The 18,312-nt window shown below is 49.8% G+C and overlaps 5 protein-coding genes across 5 annotated transcripts; 2 read left to right on the top strand and 3 right to left on the bottom strand.

Annotated features, from left to right (window-relative positions):
* Positions 1-1,169: 1,169 nt before the first annotated feature.
* On the bottom strand, positions 1,170-4,289 carry J7337_011996 (uncharacterized protein; the record flags this gene model as incomplete). The annotated part of the gene is made up of 1 exon (XM_044829529.1): positions 1,170-4,289. The coding sequence occupies one exon, from the start codon at positions 4,287-4,289 to the stop codon at positions 1,170-1,172; it is 3,120 nt and encodes a 1,039-aa protein (XP_044676204.1).
* Positions 4,290-5,229: 940 nt separating this feature from the next.
* Positions 5,230-9,674, top strand: J7337_011995 (uncharacterized protein; the record flags this gene model as incomplete). Its single annotated transcript, XM_044829528.1, has 2 exons — positions 5,230-5,715; positions 5,766-9,674. 2 exons carry the CDS (start codon positions 5,230-5,232, stop codon positions 9,672-9,674), a joined length of 4,395 nt encoding a protein of 1,464 aa, XP_044676203.1.
* Positions 9,675-9,973: 299 nt separating this feature from the next.
* J7337_011994 (uncharacterized protein) lies at positions 9,974-11,790 on the bottom strand (the record flags this gene model as incomplete). Its single annotated transcript, XM_044829527.1, has 2 exons — positions 9,974-11,060; positions 11,114-11,790. The coding sequence occupies 2 exons, from the start codon at positions 11,788-11,790 to the stop codon at positions 9,974-9,976; spliced, it is 1,764 nt and encodes a 587-aa protein (XP_044676202.1).
* Positions 11,791-15,341: 3,551 nt separating this feature from the next.
* J7337_011993 (uncharacterized protein) lies at positions 15,342-16,479 on the top strand (the record flags this gene model as incomplete). The annotated part of the gene is made up of 2 exons (XM_044829526.1): positions 15,342-15,902; positions 15,958-16,479. The coding sequence occupies 2 exons, from the start codon at positions 15,342-15,344 to the stop codon at positions 16,477-16,479; spliced, it is 1,083 nt and encodes a 360-aa protein (XP_044676201.1).
* Positions 16,480-16,765: 286 nt separating this feature from the next.
* J7337_011992 (uncharacterized protein) lies at positions 16,766-17,497 on the bottom strand (the record flags this gene model as incomplete). The annotated part of the gene is made up of 1 exon (XM_044829525.1): positions 16,766-17,497. One exon carries the CDS (start codon positions 17,495-17,497, stop codon positions 16,766-16,768), a length of 732 nt encoding a protein of 243 aa, XP_044676200.1.
* Positions 17,498-18,312: the final 815 nt, after the last annotated feature.

The raw sequence follows: 18,312 nt of genomic DNA, 5'->3' as shown, positions 1-18,312 counted from the left end.
TGTATGTCCAAGGCTTGTGATGCTCAAGATGGGTGAGCAATTGTCCGCTATGGAAACAGAATTAGATTAGAAAAAGGATCGCATCGATATCGCAATCTGCTCCTTGGGGAACTGCATGAGATGAACGGCCAGATGCTCAATCGCACAAAGGCCGAGCAGAGTCCATGCCGATCAGAGCTGGACAACCCCGGACTGCAAGCTATTTCGGATACAGTCTTCAGCCATGGCCTAGAACACTAACTTCGCCCCTTCTCTATCCCTGCTCGTGCAAGTCACTTGAACAGTTCCAATTGCTCAGATGCAAGAGAGCCAATACTCCCCAATCGGCATGTGCAGCTTCTTTCCAGCCATCACATATTACTCGAGACATGCAGCAACTAGCTCCAATTGTAAGACCGGAGTCTCCGCTCTCCGATAAGTCGATGCGTGAATCGATAGTCTACGGGAGCGGGCGCTTGCGTATAGCATCTGCCGTTGGTTCACGCGTAGAGTCGAGGCGTTCTCGCGAAGTGGGCATCGGTACGGCCCTCAAGGAGCTACATGATAGGCGGCGTAAACGAGCATTGAGGCTAGTAGACTCTTCTTTCGTCTTAGATAAAACGAGACTATCGAAAAGAGCAAATTCCATGTGGAGGGGAAGGCCATATTGGGATGGCGAGACGAGGGCTGAGCTTTAGCTGCATGCAGGGTCTCGAACGATATCTCCGGGGTGTGCAAAACAAGCTTTTATGAGTTTGGCGTCGAGACCATTGACTTTACAGGGGTGTAGTGCCCTAGGCTGTTTGTGTAAGTGCCCTGTGAGAATTCTCGGGGCGAATTGGCATAGAGCTGCGGCTGATCTTGGCTGGGTCAACTACCCTAAGGCTGCCTCTCGTGAATATTGCGGCTTCTATGCTGAATGAACAGCCGTCCAGGTGAGTAGAGAGGCTGAAGTCTATGAGGAGGTATCCAAGGTAGAGCTCTCTGTGCAAAATTCTATTGGCTTGTACTTTACCGATTAGAAAATTCGGGGATGTGACACAGAGATAAGTCTCTCAACATATGGTGAGCTTCAAATTAGCAGGTCAAGAACAACATAAACTTGCCTGTCATACATGACAGCGCATTTCAATTGAGATAATGTCGGTATTACTTGAGATAAATATTCAATGTGTGCGAAATCCTCCAGATTATTCCTTGCGCAGCGTCCATTTATCCACAACCTCCATTGTCTTCACCATAGAAACTTCCTTACCTTCAGCATTCTTACCTTTCTCCCACCTTCCATAAACCTCCCTCGTCTTAATCTCAACATCATTACCAACAACACCATTAACCGTAGCCCTTATCAGCATGAAACTAGCATCCAGCCCCTCCGCAAACGTAGCACCACCTCCAGCCGTCCCACGCGGCTTCAAGTGAACCACCATCTCGGCAGCCTTCTCTTTCGTAGCAGCTCTATGTGTCGTAGCCGCAATCCACTGCTGTCTCGGTCCAATTGCGCGTACAGAAGGCAGCGGTGCCAGATGGTCGAGAAGATGGGATGGATCTTCGCCAATGGGGATTGTGGCTTCGATGGCAAACACTTCTGTGCCCACTGGAAGATTCTCGGGCTTAGTGCTGGCTTTGATGGAGAAGACGATGTTTTGGGGTGTGTTGGACTGCGGTGGTATGCTGCGGCCAGGAGAGTCTTGAGAAAAGGCCAATTTCGTGAACCAAGACTTGATCTTGGCTTCTGTGTTCTCAGGTAGATGCTTGACAGCCAGTTCGCGATCATCTTCTTCAGGCTCTGGCTGTTCAGGGAAGATGACTCGAGGCTTGCTCTCTTTGTCAGCGGTCACTTTGAAGTCGAGTGTAACGCTGTGATCGCGCTCCAGTAACTGCGTCGCGATGTACACCACTTTCGAATCTGGTGCTGGCCTGTCCCAGACACGGTCTTTGTTCTGATCAATGAAGTAGTCCATCATATCGACCACGAGATGAGGCGTCAGAACACCCGTGTCGTGGTTCCAGATTGGCTTGATGGGGAAACCAGAAGGACTGGTGACACCACTCCTACTCCAAGTGATCTTCTTTTCCACTTCAGCTTTTGGCCAAGCGTCTTTGAACTTATCCGACATCTGCAAGAACGGCTTCAACTCGCAGGTGAACTCCATCGAGTCTTTGTAGACGTCTCCCACATTATATCGCTGTTGATGTGGCGGTAGTTTGAGCTTGACGGTGTAGTCTACCAATTTCTGTTCTTGGCCTCTTGCGACGAGGCAGAGAATCATGTCCTCGTTGCGCGTTCGATACGCGCAGCTTAGTGGAGTGTCTTCTTTTGACCCTGGACGTTTGGTAGTGATGGTCATTTCGAGATCGGGAAAAGACTCGACGATACCACTTCGGACGATGAAGCCCGAGCCACCGATTTGCACACGATCAGCTGGTGCATCTTTTAGATACTGGTTGAAGGCATCGCGAATAAGATCGCGGACAGGATCACTACCACCTCCCATAGTATTGGCTAGACTCATCGCGCCATCGACAAGAGCATCGATCCAAGTATCATCCATGAGAAAGCAATTGATGCTCTCTTTCGCAAGAACAGCAGGATCAGGGAAAAGATACGTCGCTGGGACTAGTCTCAAAGACATGAGATTGTCAATGAGCCAATTGAACACAAGTCCCAACTGAGGGATTGAAGAAACGACAGGCGTAGCCTGGCATAGTTCCCGAGTTTTCTCTTCAATATAGGGCTTTGCTGCAATTTCAAGATGTCTGCGCAGCTTCTCAAAAGTCATTACGCCAGGCGCAGCGGCCATGGATGTCGCTACAGGAGTAGGGATTTGCCATCTCAAATCCCCGTCTCTCGGCAGACCCTTCATCTTTGCGGCCACAGAGCCGCTGAAAAGCCCATCAAGTTTCGATAAAGCACTATCAACAACGGCGTCCGACTTGTGCATGAGTTTTGATTGCTCATTCTCATCCTCGTTCTCTGAGATCTTGGACTTGGTCACGGCCTTCATGCACAGCTTTCGGCGGAGGTAGGCAATGGCTGTTGAGAACTTGGCATCTCGACCTGCCAGTGTTCGACCTAGCTCCCAGGCCGTGTTGTACGAGATATCGAGGATTCTCGCTGATGTGTCGATGATCTGTAAGTCGGTTCCGTGTACACTTGGCTTGATGCGCGCTTTGCGGGAAATACCAGGGATGAGCGGTCCTCGAAACAGCGCCATAGACGATTCACCAGCGATGTCGCGATGGCGCACAATCGTGTATCCTTCCGAGACTCTTCGACGAACCCATGCAGCCGACGGGTCATCTGGCTTATTAGGATCTGTGGGAGGAAGTTTGATCGCCAGAGGTCTTATGTTCTTCTGATCTGCGAGATGCTTAAACATCTCAAGATCTTGCGAGGCATTGTTCTTTTCCCAGGTAAAAGTCCAGGAGAACAGAGAGATAAGTGCGACAGTTGCTGAAGCCTGGCTCGCAGCCTTCCAATCGATGCGGCCATCTAAGGTCTCAATCGAAATGATGTGGGCGTACACTTGGACGGGCTGATCGCCTAAAGTATAGGGCCTCGCCCGATGACCGATGAGCGTGCTGAGTTTGTTCGTTACATGACCGCTCTCATCCTTGACGCCACTGTCCGTAATGTACGTGAGCAGTTTGTAGCGATCCAAGTCTGCCCCAGATTGTTCCCCCGTCTTGCCAGTTGAGTCTTGACGCTCAAAATACATCTTGAACGCGCTGCTCTTGACAAACAGGAAATCTGCAGTAGCTGGTGATCCATCACCTTTGACCGGGACGTCAGTGTCAGAATAGTCATTCTTATGACACCACTTTGAGCGATTACTGTTGAAAAGACTCAAAGGAAGTGTGAATGATCGAGTACCCGAGGGTTTAGCAGCGCTGGTTACCTCTGGAGGCACACACAGATCCTCATCTGTAAAGAGAAGCAAAGCAACCCACGGCGTTGGCGCAGTGCCTGACTTGTATGTTTGTGAGCGTTCCCAAGGTGTCGCGCCTTTGAGAACAACATGAGGAAGTGTAGTTGCGCTCACGGTGCGCAGATTTGGTGGATAGAATGAGTGAACGAGCTCTGGCGGTATGGCATATGGCTGACACGCCTTGACTGTGACGGGCTGTGTTGACACCAATTTCTCAGTGGCGTTGCCAGATTTGACTTCTTGAGTTGTGATGATCTCATATTCGCCCGGAGGCATGGGAGGGATCTCATAGGCATAGAGACGAGCTTTTGCATCGGCATTGTCGTAGGCAGTTGAACTGCTGGACGATGCCGTCGCGATTTGCTTAGAACTGGACATACTGCCACTTCAACTTAGAGATATGGTGACAGTGCAAAAGGCAGTAAGGTGTGCAATGAAGGGCGCTGGCCAGGCTCAACTGCAGAATTGAGTGAGTTGCCTTTGATGGAGAATGAGTACGAAGGCTTCACAACATAGGATCCCCAGAGCTTACACGAAGCAGACCTGTCAATGGCAATCAACTTCTCCATGGTGCCAATCTCGCAATAGAGCGTGTAATTCTCCAAAGACCATTTGTGTCTAGACTCAAGCCCATGTTCACTGCATCTATCCCCTGCCAAGCGGAATACACCTGCGATCCCTAGAACGTGAGACCTGCATCAAGACTATCGAAATAGTAAATCACGCGCTTGGGAACTTGCCCGTTTGGAACTCCAGCGGATACGGCGTTTCCGTTTCGGTTGAGCAAGAGGCAAATCCATGCACACGCCCTGAGCTAGCCCTTGGAGCTAGGCGTTTCTTAGCGAGCGTCCCAGCTCCCGGGCCGCTAGTGGCCGTTCAGCCAGCCGCTATAAGGGGAAATATCGAGACGCTAACCAAGCATTTGGTGGTGTGTTGCCGTTCGTCCCGTAGGCCTCTGGGGGAAATGTTCCGCCGTGGGAGAGAAGTATACAGTGTATGTTGCACTGTCCCTTGACTTGGGGACTGGACCCTGAAAGAGTGGTTGGCAATTGGGCCTCGGCCTGTGTGTCTCAGTCGCGTATCGCAAGATTGAGGAACCCTAGCTAGCATCATGCGAGTGTCGATTCCGTGCTATTAGGTACTAGTGATGGCTAGAACTGGCAGGGCATCTTGTGCTGCACATCTGACTGCCAGTAAGCTATGTAGAAGCTTGAGGTTGATTACTCGCCAGTGACCATAACGACCATCTTCACTATCGCCAACATACGACCAAAGCACCATCCCTTCTCCATCAAGTTCGTTGGCGCATACTTTCACAATGACAACGACGATGGCTTCTAAACCTCCAGCAGTCGACCCAGCGGATGTGTCAGAAGACGAGGCAGAAACTCCAATTTACTTGGAGACGCCGTCTGCTCCAAAACCACAAAAGCCCGTCAAGAAGGCAACAGACATTGATTGCTGGTCCATGAACCTCGATGCCTTTATTCTCAACAAACACATCTTTAACAAAGAGCACTTTATCGCGCCACTAAACAGACCTGACAATTCGTCATTTCTGTCTGGGGAGTTCTCAGCGCCAGATGCGATCCCCAATGTTGACATTGATGGAGCGTATCCGTGGTACTCAAACTCGCGCATTGCGGATATCACACAAACACCGGAAGTTAAGGATGAGAAAAATGTCTATGATCGCATGCTGCGTAATGAGCGATTGGGCGTCTATCTACATTGGACACTGCCGCAGCATTTCCGTAATGGAAAAACGAAGGATACTGACGATGAAAAGGCGGGAGATGTGGCAGTAAGTGCACCGGATTGCAGTACCAGAGCAGGATGACTGACTAGCGATAGCAAACACATGTGCCAGATCGTTGGATAGTCTTTAGATGCATCACTGAAGCTTCTGAGCCCGGTGCTCCAGCATTGGCGGCTTTTATAATTGAGAGCAATCGCATTCGCCATTTCGGCGGACACTTTGACCCATCCACAGACGATACTTTCGATGTCGAGACGGAGGCTTCCCCGTTCATCGACCAGAAAGTCCCGGTGGAAAAGCAAGTCGATGTGTTTATGGGTATGAAGCGCAAATTCGACGATGACTGGAATGACCCTGATCCCAATGGTCTTTACCACTCGCCGTTAGCATTGCTGGACTCGGCCAATCCTCTGTTCCCAGACTTTCAGCATCACAACTCAAACATCTTCTCCATTCACGACGATGTCAGCTGGAAAGATAGTGCGGGCAAGATCATCCAGCCAGCATCTGCGACAATCTCGTACGCTGTGTTTGGCTATCATTCGACATTTCATGCGGAACATGATGAGAAGAAGTCTATTACCCACGGTGCCATGTACAATGTCAAGTGGACGAGAGATAAAGCACCCGAAAACTCCGAGGCGCTCAATATTGCTAGGAACGTGAGCGAAAAGCAGCCTATAGCTATGGGGTCAGACTCACTGGAAGCACTCGAGGCATACCTGCATGCTTTACCAGAGGATGCAAGCCCCGTGCAAAAGACAGCAGCCCATCAGAGTCTAGAGCCCAAGCGCTGGAGCAACAACGACTGGATTGCGCTTATTGACGAAATGAAGATGGCAATTGGACAATCCGGCCAAGGCGGTCTTCTTGACTCTCACGTACCGCAGAACCTCAGAGCTGGTTTCAAACCTACAGACGGAGGCAAGAAATGGCGCTTCAACAACGACAAGGTCTCTGCGGCTGGAAATGACCAGCCCATCAATCCCAACAAGATGAAGGAACTACATGTTCCTACCGCAGACGAAATGAAAGCCTTGCTCAAAGCGGATAGGTTCCAAGCATATATCGATGCTTTAGACCGTCAGGAAGGATATCTTCGTCATCGCCTCTTCTGCGAGTGGTGGAAGCGCCGTGCCCGTGTACCAGGAGGTCGATGGGCGGAACCTTCAATTCGCGCGGAATGCAGTAAGAGAATCCGCGATGATCTAGCGGCTTTAAAGACCGTCAAAGAGTTGCGCAGCAAGTATAACCAAGATCAGGTGCCTGCCGATCTCGAGAAGATGCATGCCACTGCCAGGTCAGAATTCTTCAGCCGCACGTCTCCTTCAATAGTCATGGGCGGGCTTGGTACAGCGTGGCCTTCAGAGTTTCTTGTCAAGAAGAACAACGAGGCTAGGCCACTGAGTTCGCTGCCATTCACTGGAAAGCAGGGCGCTGAGCTGGTACAGCAATGGTTGAAGGAATTGGTTGGAGCCAAGTCCGGTGATGTGAATCACCAGATGTGTATGGTCCACGGCATGAAGCTTTTTTTCCAGAACCCAGAGCTGGTCAAGAAGATATCCGATGCGCAAAAGTCAAATAAGGGCCTCATGCGACTTCCAGCCTTGTTTGAGTCTCTGGACAGCCTCAATGCTCTCAACTACACAGCGCCAGGTTGGGTTCGTGTTGGGGTTGATGCGTTGATGCAGGAATGGGCATATGCCTTGAGTATCGGCGATCCTGAGAAGATGAGAGAGCCAAGACCTGCTTACTACAACAAAGCCGACACTCATTGGAATGACACACAGCCCTGCCGTGTGTTATTCCTGGAGTGGGAGGTTGAGTACTACCATTTGCCTAAGCGATTCTGGACGCTGCAGAGATTGAGTGATGGCACAGCAGACTACAGAATTGCACCGGGTGTCAACATCTCGTCGTTCGACATGATGGATCTACACAAACGCACTGTCTCTGGAAGAAGTATTTTGCGTCCCAATGCTGAGTGGCCGATGACAACCCTGGCACAGCAGCTTCTGGACAAGCTGGATAATGAGTCTCTCAAAGAGAAAGCAAATCTAGCAGGTGGCAAGGTTGAAATACTGTCACAATTGGAGAAGTCACTGAAGAGTCTTAACCTCGTATCTGGAAATCTTGACGGCTTCACGGATCAGCTTCTCACTCTTCACGGCGGCATTCATGTATCGCCTTACAAGTCCGACACTCATCCTCCGCGCAACGAGAAAGAAACATCGCTCCTCAACGCGCTACTTGAGTCGGAGAACGGCCACGATGTCACTCCATTCGGGGAAGACGTCTGCTCAATTGACAAGGCCGAGAGGGACTTCAAGCCTGTTACCCACGGCCAAGCGCGCTTCACAAAGTTCAACATCGTCGATAAATTCGGCCAGGTCGTTTCACCAATTCACACTCCAGACATCATCAACAAGGCCAAGCCTCTATATCCCTGCCTCGGCCGCACAATTGCATGTCAACCGAATGAAGCAGAAGGTGGAGGTTTTGCCAACAGTGTTGAACTTGACAAGGAGCATTGCTCACAATTCTTCCAGCTTGGTCACCGTATCAATCAAGACGCTAGACTCAACGTTCAATTTGTGGTGAACTCTGCTGACGTTGATGCTCACCATGAGACAACGCAGTTCTTCAGTGGTGATTTCGAAGGAGGCGTCGGTCGGAGACATCATGTCTGGCGTCCTACCACAGAGTACGAGGATCCTGTCTGGGGTTGGCTCATGCTTGACTTCCGGACGATGGGAATCCAAGTCTACAACGCCGCTGGCGAAAGTATGGGTGAAGCTCTGGTGCCGGATAATATCCACGGCAAGGCATACTGGCAGGTTCACTACGCCGAAGGCGACATGTCTGAAGCAGCGAATGAGTCGTCGCAGCTTCAACAGCTCATGAAGCGCATGTCTGACGCCAAGTTCCTCGTTGGTCTATGGGCAATGCTTGCTGATGCGTGTCAAAACATTTACAACGATCCTTTGACTGGTGATGCGCAAATGCTCAATATGGTGGGACGACCACTTGCGCTTGTCAATATCGGCATGAACCTCGAGCTCGCTACGCCTGTCATGCAGTCGCAGAGCTACCAGGATTTGTTGAAGAAAGAAGAGATCAAGCTTGATGAGTACAAGTTTGAGGTCCTTCTCGGCGACAAGTCGAATCTGCGTGATGGACTCATCGGCTATTTCCCTCCTTCGCCAGGCCCATCTCCACCAATCACTCCCACTCCCGTTCCACAGCCTCAAGATCGTGTAATAGATAAGCGGCCTGACATAAATTGCGTCTACACCGAGTTCGGTTATCCCGGACGTAACATCGTCGCAGGCGATAATCAGAAACCAGACTCATTCGCCTCGCCCAGCTCAAGCAAAGTGTACCTCTCACCTATGCACGTCGATCCCTCCAAATGCATCCCCGATCCTACCAAAGAATACGCCAAAGACTACGACGCAGCAGCAGCTTACCACTGCGGTATCTGGAATCATCCTTCAACCGTTGTCCTCGGCGCTATTGTCGACCCCTACCAACCCGTTCATATCGCCACGGGCATTCTACCATCAACAACACTGAAGCTTCCCCAGTGGATCATTGACCAGACTCTTAAGAAGCTACGCATTCTCTTGCGTGGTGGACCTGTTCTTACAAGATCAGACCTTCCAGGTATCGACACCAGTCTCGATTCATGGAGGAAACCTATGAACCAGACAACGGCTGAAGCATGTATTCCTGCCCTAACGGACAAGGGTGAGTGGTCATGGCTACAGCCTAACCTGGCGGCGTATACACTACCTGGAGATGATGATGAGTATCTACCGCAGTTTGTTCCGTACAACTTGAAGTCAGCGCCTTCAGACTACCCTCTGGAGATGGGCCCGCATACGGTGCTGGAGGGCTTCTACAAGTTCGAGTTATCTCAGATGAAGCCGAATGCGGAGCTGAGAGCGGGTAATCCCGTGGAGGTTGGTGACACAAAGCAACAAACGGAGGTGAAGAAGTAATTGAGAAGTGGTGGAAGGCGATGCGAGATTGCCTAGTTACGGTTTTCTTCACCTGTATATAAATGTCTGTCTTGTCTATCGGGCGCTAGCCTTTGCTTGCTTAGTTTCTCTTGATGAAATACCACAATTTTCATTATCAATCTCGCTTCATAGCTCTGACTTGACTAGTTCAGCTCTGCCCGTGAATACACCTTGCCACAATTGGGGCATGGCGACTCTTTGTTATGGGCTTTATTCTTCAGAAATTATGAACTGCTGTTTGAGTCTGTGTGCCATTGTGAAACAAGTCACTGTATTTCTCATCGCTTGAGTCCATGTCTCTGAAACCAATTCTGATGATGCTCCTCCTCCCACCTCTTCTCCGCCCTCCTCAACGTCGCCGAAACATCCCAAAAGTCTCTCTTCTGCGCCACATCCCTCGCCGTCCTCCCCTTATTATCCTTAATCGTCGGATCCGCCTTCCAATCCCTCAACACCCGAATAACTTCCCTCTTCTCATCATCCCCATCCTCCGCCACACTAGCAGCATAGTGCAACGGCGTCCGTCCATCAGTCGTACGAGCATTCGGATCAGCGTGAGCGTCGTCGACTAGAAGTTCAACGAGTGCGGCTGATGCGTACCGCGCTGCGAGGTGGAGGGGTGTGCGACCACCGTTGGCGCGCGCGTTAGGGTTCGCGGAGGAGTCGAGGAGGAGCATTGCTATGGCAAGGTGGTCGCGTTCTGCGGCGAGATGGAGGGGGGTGAAGCCATTTTGGTCGCGGGTTGAGGGGGAGGCGTGGCGGAGGGCGGAGTTGCAGGCTTGTATATCGCCGTTCCATGCTGCATCGAGGAGGATTTCTTCGGGGTCTTCTATGGGCGCTGGTGGCTTTGGAGGCTTAGCTTCCATTAGTGTCGGTTGCGCGGGTTTGATGCCTGTGGGCTCTTCTTTCTTCAATGGTACCTCTGGCACTTTTGGTACCTCTACTGGTTGTGCAGGTTCGGCCTTGGGTGATGGTGTTGGGAGATCAGCCAGGTCATCGTCAACCTTGAGCTTGACACCCTTGGGAGAATGTGGAGGAGCTTCACCGGTATCATGCTGAGCCTCAGGTTCACCAGCATCATTCTCAGGTTGCATTGGCTTTTCCTCCGGCGCCGCGACCTTCGCAGTCTCAACCTTGGGCTCAGTTGACACATCAGAGGGCACGGACCTCGCGGCGTCCTCGTCGACTGACTTCCGATATCGACCCACGGGAGGAGGGTCCAAATCAATTGAGCCCGCCCTGGACTTTGAACTATGTTGTGCTGTGCTTGACCGTCGTGCATAAGGAGAATCTGAAGACTGCCCTGGAGCTGGCGGGGGTACTGGATTGTCAAATCCCGGAGGAGCAGGCTTCATTAGAGCACGCCTGAAATCATTGTCAGAAAATCTATCGTGCAAGTAAGTTGAGATGAGACTTACGAGTAAATGTTGATCATTAGCTTGCTGAGAGCCGCTAACTGCTTCTCCAGCTCACCATCAGCCAGTTTGATCTTCTCCTCCCACTCATCCTTATACTTGTAAGAGTTATAAAACTCCTCAAGGCCACCAAACATCGTCCCCTCGAGCCCATCACTGCTAATCTCTTGAAGCAGTTTAGTCATTTCGTCCAGTGCGGCTGTGGCATTCCTGATTGCTTCATCAATCTGCCTCCTCATGGGCCTCGCATCATCTCCCTCGATGATGTCAGGTCGTGCTTCCAGTGTGTTCTGGATCTGGGTGATAGTGTCTCTTGCTGTTGTCGCTTTGGCGGACAGTTCATGGATCTCCTCGGGGGTCTTTTGAAGCTTCATGAACCAATCTGTCCATTCTTTGGCTGTGTCGGCGTGTTTCCCCAGCGCTTGGATGCCAGCGTATGCAGCGACAGCTTGAGGGAAATGTTTCATAAAGTCAAAGCCTTTCTTCTTTGGTTCATTCTCAGCGGGTTTCTCGGTAGGTCTGGCCTCCTTTTGCTCTGGAGATTTGACAGAGTGCCTTCGAGAGGAAGGCTGCGAATTACCAGCGCCGGAATAGCTGGGTCTCCTGCCTGTCGCCGAGTCATGCGTCTCAGGAGAACGAAGTGGTGAATTTCCTCTCGATCGAGGTCGCCCTCTCAGCATGTCTGCGGCTAAATGAGGCGCTGGTCTATACGCTGACGGAGGCGATCTCTTCCCCGCCCCGGGCGGACGTCTTGGTGAAGGCGGCGGCTCATAAGATGGACGTCTTCTTGGATCAGGTCGCGAACTGTCCGTCGGATAGGATCTCATTGACGGACGCGCGACCGCAGGCTTTGGGGAGTGTTGGAATGGTGGTGTTTCAGTTCCATAAGTTCGCGGCTTTTGATGCCGTTCAGGAGTCGGAGATCTACGACGGGATGTAGGCCTACTCTCATCCTCCGACATCCAGTCCGAATCTCTCGTCATGCGCCGTCTCAGCGCTCGTTGCACAGGCGCAGGTGGAGGTGGTCTCGCTTGAGGCGACACAGACCTGAAGCCTGAGTCCCTACGCCTCGGTCGCTCATAGTAGGATTGTCTCGGGCTTGATGAAGGAGGATATCGCGGTCGCCGACTTTCAGCTTCATAAGACCTTGATCTTTTTGGAGCGCCTACTCCAGGTGGAGGTCTCAACGGTCCCTCATTTTTAATCGTTGGTGGCGGATGACTTGGTGGAGGCCTAGAGTAAGACGCGCTCGGCGTTCTAAGAGGCGGTCTTTTCGGCGCTGTCGCTGGTGTTGGTGCAGGTTGAGGTTTGAGTCTAGTAGAAGACCTGAGTGATGGAGCTTTCTTTGGCATTTTGCTCACAATAGAAGTACCAGATCTTACTTGCACTTTTGCAAATATCGCTCAGGTACAGACAGGGCTTCTTCTTAAGAAAGATGCAGATAAGCTAGCGACAGGTAAAACAGGCCCCAGGGACCGGCATGACGCCATGGCATGCATGTCACAGGCGCTGTCGAAATCCGGGGCATCGAATTAATTGGTTCTGTGACGAAGGACGGGGTGAGCAGTGTGACGTGTCTGCTGATCCACCCTAGACCGGGGGATGATCAGAGACCCTTTTTGAGCGGGCCGTGACGGGGACCAAGGAAGATGGACTAGGGATTGATGTACAATTATATCATGCAAATTCTCTCGAGAATATGGTTGGAGCATTGAACTGTAAATATGTGAGCAGGCATATTGTAGGGCCTTGATCTGGAGATCTTGCAGATGCAGTGCAACTCTTGATGCAAGAAGCAAATCTCAATACGTCTGTGGCTGTGTTTGCTTGCCTGTCGCATGATGGTAGGCCTCATTCAATCTGGTTGTGTTGCCTGCCGCTGGGTGATATCACATGATGCGCGAGTTAAAGCTGTCTGATCGATGCCTAATCCTGGTGAGATCAAGTCAGTTATGTAGGACGATTGTCAGCCGCCAAGATCACAATCCCAGTGCACGGAAACGCTTGCTCCAGGCAGGAGATCGTCTGAGGCATATTTTCGCAAAAGTGTAACAATGATGGAGATTGCGTTCTATAATAATATTGAGAGTCCTATCAAATAGATAGAGGAGAATTTGAGTATACCGGCGGACTCATCCGTGCCCATACTCCCATCAAGTCAGCCCTAAATGCCGCTGCAACAGGAAATGTCCTTTCAACAACCAATAGATTCTGCATGATACACTCCTGCTGCCAACCCTGCCAAGACCGTGCACCCGCAACTCGCAGTGGAAAAAGCACCAACAACGGTGAAATGGAAGAACTATACAGAACGGTATTTGTATGAGTCAATATGTTGATGACGTGCATTTGTATCTCTTCTTCGCTCAAGTTAGGTGCCACAATCCCTTTGTCCTGCCAATATGGAATTTCGTAGTCGAAGACTCCGGAGAGGTAGATACTTGTAGCTGCGAAGAATGCTTTGGTCAAGGATGAGAAGCTCCCACTCGAACTCGCAGCAGAGTGTTGTTTTGAAGCTCCATCTTTGGCCTCCCAGTCGACGAGAGATTGTCTTAGACGAAACCCTTCTTGAGCAACAGCAAAAGCTTCGTCAAGATGTTTCGCAACATCAACAAAATCTGCGTCCGAGTGATACAGCAGGTCTATTGCGCTAAGATAAATCATTAAAAACCATGCTTCATAGAAGAAGGGATCACTTACCGAACACGCAGAGTTGAGCATGAGACGACGAAATCCAAAAGTTCATCCAACAGATCACTATCGTCTTTCCCGTTGGCCCTCATCTCCCGTGTTAGGCATCTCCAATCTGCTTTTGCAAGAAATGTTGGCTCGTTGAAAATTATAGCCCGACAGACTTCAAAGATTCGTATTTCGGTGAAAAAGCGTTGTCCATGACCTGATTTGCAGGATATTGGACCAGCAGCGACAAGTGCTTTGGAAGTGCCGTGGACCAAGTGCTGTATCCATCCTTCCCCGGTTGCATCAGTCATGAGCTTCGACATGTTAGCTTAACCCTGGTAGAGTCTGCCCTCGAAAACTGCTCACCTCGAACAGACCAAGCAGGTGAGTAGCCCACAGTATGCGATACCGAGCGCTAGGTTCTTGATCAAACTTCTCAAGAGCATTTCTCAACCCCAACACTGACTTTGAGTAGTGATGCACAGCCAAGTTGTAAGTCTTGCTTGGGTCAACACCTTCAGATGCGTTCAACTTAACCGCCTGCATCGCCCCCAACGAAAGAACAGCATCGTGAAGAAACGTCCCCGACTCTTGATCTTTCATCAAACCTATTACATCCGTAAAAATCTCCGTTCTCGGATTGCAGTTGTTTCTTCTCAAAAACGTGTCGAAATAGTGAGAAAGATAGTAGATCTGATCACCCGTAGCGATGGTAACCAATCGAGGAGGCTGACTCTTGCAGGTAGAACCTGAAACCCGAGCCACAGTCTTTTTACCCGACTCATCCTGATTGATCCAAATCTGCTTAGGCTTCTGTTTCTCAAAAGCACACTCAACCCTCCTTCTCACACAATTACTGCACGGAACACTTCCAGAACACTAGAACCACAAGGATCAGCCATGTACGATGACGAATGCTGTCGGTACTTACCTTGAGATGGCTTGCAGCACATGCAAGGCACCGTGATCGTTTCTTACGTCTATCAAATGGTCCAACCGGCATCTTCTCTATCTTCCTTGTCGTGTGTGATGCGAAAGATGTTGACTCGACTGGGGGAAGCTTGGGTTTATACTCAAAATGGTATCGATTGAGCGAGATGAGCTTGGCATGTCGCGATACCCTTTCTGGAAACAATTGAGCGACGCTAGTGTTGTGAGCCAATCATGGTGCTAGCTTGGCGGGGAGCTGAACTTCATCTTCGTCAGCGAGTAAGGTCGGGCAGAAAACGGTTCTTGGCAGAAGGGAAGGGAAATGTCAATTCGCTTGAACTTGACTCCTTTGAGTATAGTAGAGGCTGTGTCTCTGGAATGATTATGGAAGATCCTACGCGTTTGGGTTTGAGCTTTACCGATAATGTAATGAATCCTGCGAGATTTGGCATCTAGTACGAAAACCTCGATGCTACTTCATGATGGATATTTCTTCGTCTGAGTATAAGATGCCTTTACATCCCTCTCATTGCAATATCTCTCAACAGACTCATCAACCATACAAACTCAAATTACCTTCTTTCAGCCACTACAACCCAGTTCTTTACTTAACAACTTCACTATGCATTTCTCTCTTCTCTTTCTTTCCCTTGTCGGGGCCGGAAATGCCATCCTTCTCCCCAAGCCAAGCGGCCCATACGGCACTGCCCTTCGCATCGAAGGCATGACCGATAAAAGCCGCATTGACCCGTATGACCCCAAGAAAGGTCATAGACAAGTCCTAGCCTCAATCTTCTGGCCCGTCGACTCAGCATCTTGCTCAAACAAGGTCGTCCCCTACATGCCGCCTGCTACTGCCAAAGCATATGGACAACAGGTAGCGCAGTTGGGTCTATCGAACGATACTTTTTCAGCACTTGAGTTCCAGGTCTGCAAGACTCCTATTGCTCAGAAGGGATGTGAAAGCGAGAAGAAGTCATTTCCCGTTGCTGTCTTTTCACCTGGTGCTGGAAACTCCAGGTTGATTTATAGCCTCATGGCTCGCTCACTGGCTAGTTATGGAAACGTTGTGGTTCTGATTGATCATCCTTTCGATCCGCCCGTTGTTGAGTTCCCTAATGGAGAGATTATCGAGGGAGGAAACATCCCCGATGACCCGAAATCCAATCAGCAGCTGGCTTCGGTAAGTATATTTTTGTCGTCTCGCATCGAACAAGAGTCTTACTAACTCTTCATAGGTCAAGGCAAAGGATATGTCATTCACTATCTCAGAACTTCTACGCCCTTCTTTCCAAAAGAAGGTCTTCAAGGGTCTCCCAGGCTCAATCGACAACAAGAAAATCGTCGCCCTCGGTCACTCCCTCGGTGGCGCCAGTGCAGCTATAGCAATGTTTTCAGATAATCGAATCCGCGGCGGAATGGACTTGGACGGCCAGATCTTCGAACCTACTCTCAGCAAAGGCCTCGACAAGCCATTCTTCCTCATTGGTCGCCCTAACCACAGCAAGGAGGATATGACCTGGAAGACGTTCTATGCCAAGCTCCGAGGACCCAAGAAGGAGATTGCTGTTAAGGATACCGTTCACGGATCTTTCACTGATTACCCTCAAGTCCTCAAGGCTCTCGGTCTACCAGAGGCCGTTATGAAAGCGATAGAGCAACAAGTTGGAACTGCCGAGCCCTCCTATCTTCAGAAGTTCCTTTCCAAGACTGTTGTTGACTATATGAAGATTTCTTTTGCTTACAAGGGCAAAAACTAGATATACCCTCACGTCTATGGACTTGGATCAAGAATAATGTGTGAATTACTAGGTTGTGTACCACTGATCATACTTTCATATCACTTATTCAACTTTCATTCCATTCACAACTTTATTATAGATTTCATAGATAAATAATCCTTTATAGAGCCGGAGCCTACTATCCATCACTTATCAAGTTACCATCGTGCAAATGCTTCAAGTTTGTTTCTCAGAACCTTGACATGCTCCTAGGCCCTGGGGACTGGAGACCTTAAAGCGGCATTTGAGTCAAAAGTCAGTCAGGTCAAGCGATGATAGGGGTAGGAAAGTTCCTGCACCATCCAGCAACACGGGCAATGTACCCAAGTCCCCCATTCTGCTCCCCGATCAGCTGAACAACTCCATCAACAATTCCCTTATCGCTTATCTTCACACCAAGATACGATTTACCAGAGGCCACATATCTGGTGGGTGGCCCATAGCTCTTACCAAGGTTCATGCTACGCTCGGAGTAGAATACCAGCGGTGAGTTGGTTGCAGGTTTGTCGATATTGGAGTAGTCAGGCTCAGAAAGGATGTAACCTTTGTCTGTCATGCTGACTTTGGCGTAGTCGACATTGGGGCCACCGATCTTGTATGGCAACGGAAGTAGGTACTTGTTGGTGGCGAATGAGATGTATCCTCCCTGTCCGACAGACCCGCTTTGCAAATACACATCGTAAATATTGTCGCCATTTTTTGTGCCAGGAGAGGGAATCCCTTGAGTGACGTACAGATGGCCAGTGAGATCATGTGCTAGCCAACTCTGCCAGAAGCCTTGGTTACCTTTGACGGTCACCTCGCAGTATGAAACGTTGAGCGTCTGCTGGGTTGCAGCTGCAGCTCGCCGGATGTGAGACAAGCCGGGCAGATCTTCTAACGAGGCCGGGTCTCTAACAGGAATAGTAGGATTATCAAAAATAGAAGGGTGAGAAGGATTTGCAGTAGGAACTGCTTGGGCTAGTCCAACGAATGGAAAAAGATAAGAGAGCTTCATGATGTGTCTGTGACTATAAAGATTTATGCTGCCAGTAGAGATGATATTCTCACAATTATTTGGCAAACCATAGCATTAAGTACTTCTTGGCCCAAAAAGCATATGTTCTTTTGAAAAACGATATTCTCAAAAACTCACAGGAATTGTCTGATTGATAATTGAGCTAGATGGGCGAGAACGTTCTGATCTCGCTTGTGGCTTGCGTTGAGATCAATAGTATTTCGACTAGTCGGGACTCGAACTAGATAGGGCCAAGCCTCTAGTATTATGATACGATTAAATTTATTTCAAGACCTCTAAGCTCTGACACGGCCGTTAGTCTTGGTATGAAGGCTGAACACCGTCATTTGACACCTGTACTTGTCCAAGCGGTGAAGTCACTCCACGTTCCTATGCGAATGACATCTCCACTGGATCCCCCAAGCCCAATTGAATGTTATTCAAGAACTTCTAGCCAGGCTTACAACGGCAGCTGGGAACTAAAGCCCACTTATAAGTGTCAACTCTAGAACTAATAAGTGCCAAGCTGGGAGCTTCACATCGTGATCTATTAAGACTAAGGGGTTTTCAGCTACGCCATCGCCATTAGTCTTGGCATCGAGGCCCAATATTATGGTTCAAAACGTTAGCGGTGCGTCTTATCGTAGGTAAATTTCTTTTTCTTCCAGTCACACTGAGCTTCTGTGGTTCCCATGTGAGGATATGATATAGATATGAGAAACTTACAGCAGCGGCCGCTGGTCGGTGAAGTTAGTGGCCAATCTGTTTCTTTAAGGGCCATAGATTGCCAGTAGTGGCGTCGGTCGAGACTACTT

This window comes from Fusarium musae, chromosome 9 (genome assembly GCF_019915245.1).
Source record: "Fusarium musae strain F31 chromosome 9, whole genome shotgun sequence".
NCBI classification, from domain to species: Eukaryota; Fungi; Ascomycota; class Sordariomycetes; order Hypocreales; family Nectriaceae; genus Fusarium; species Fusarium musae.
This window is presented reverse-complemented; position numbering and strand designations above follow the sequence as displayed.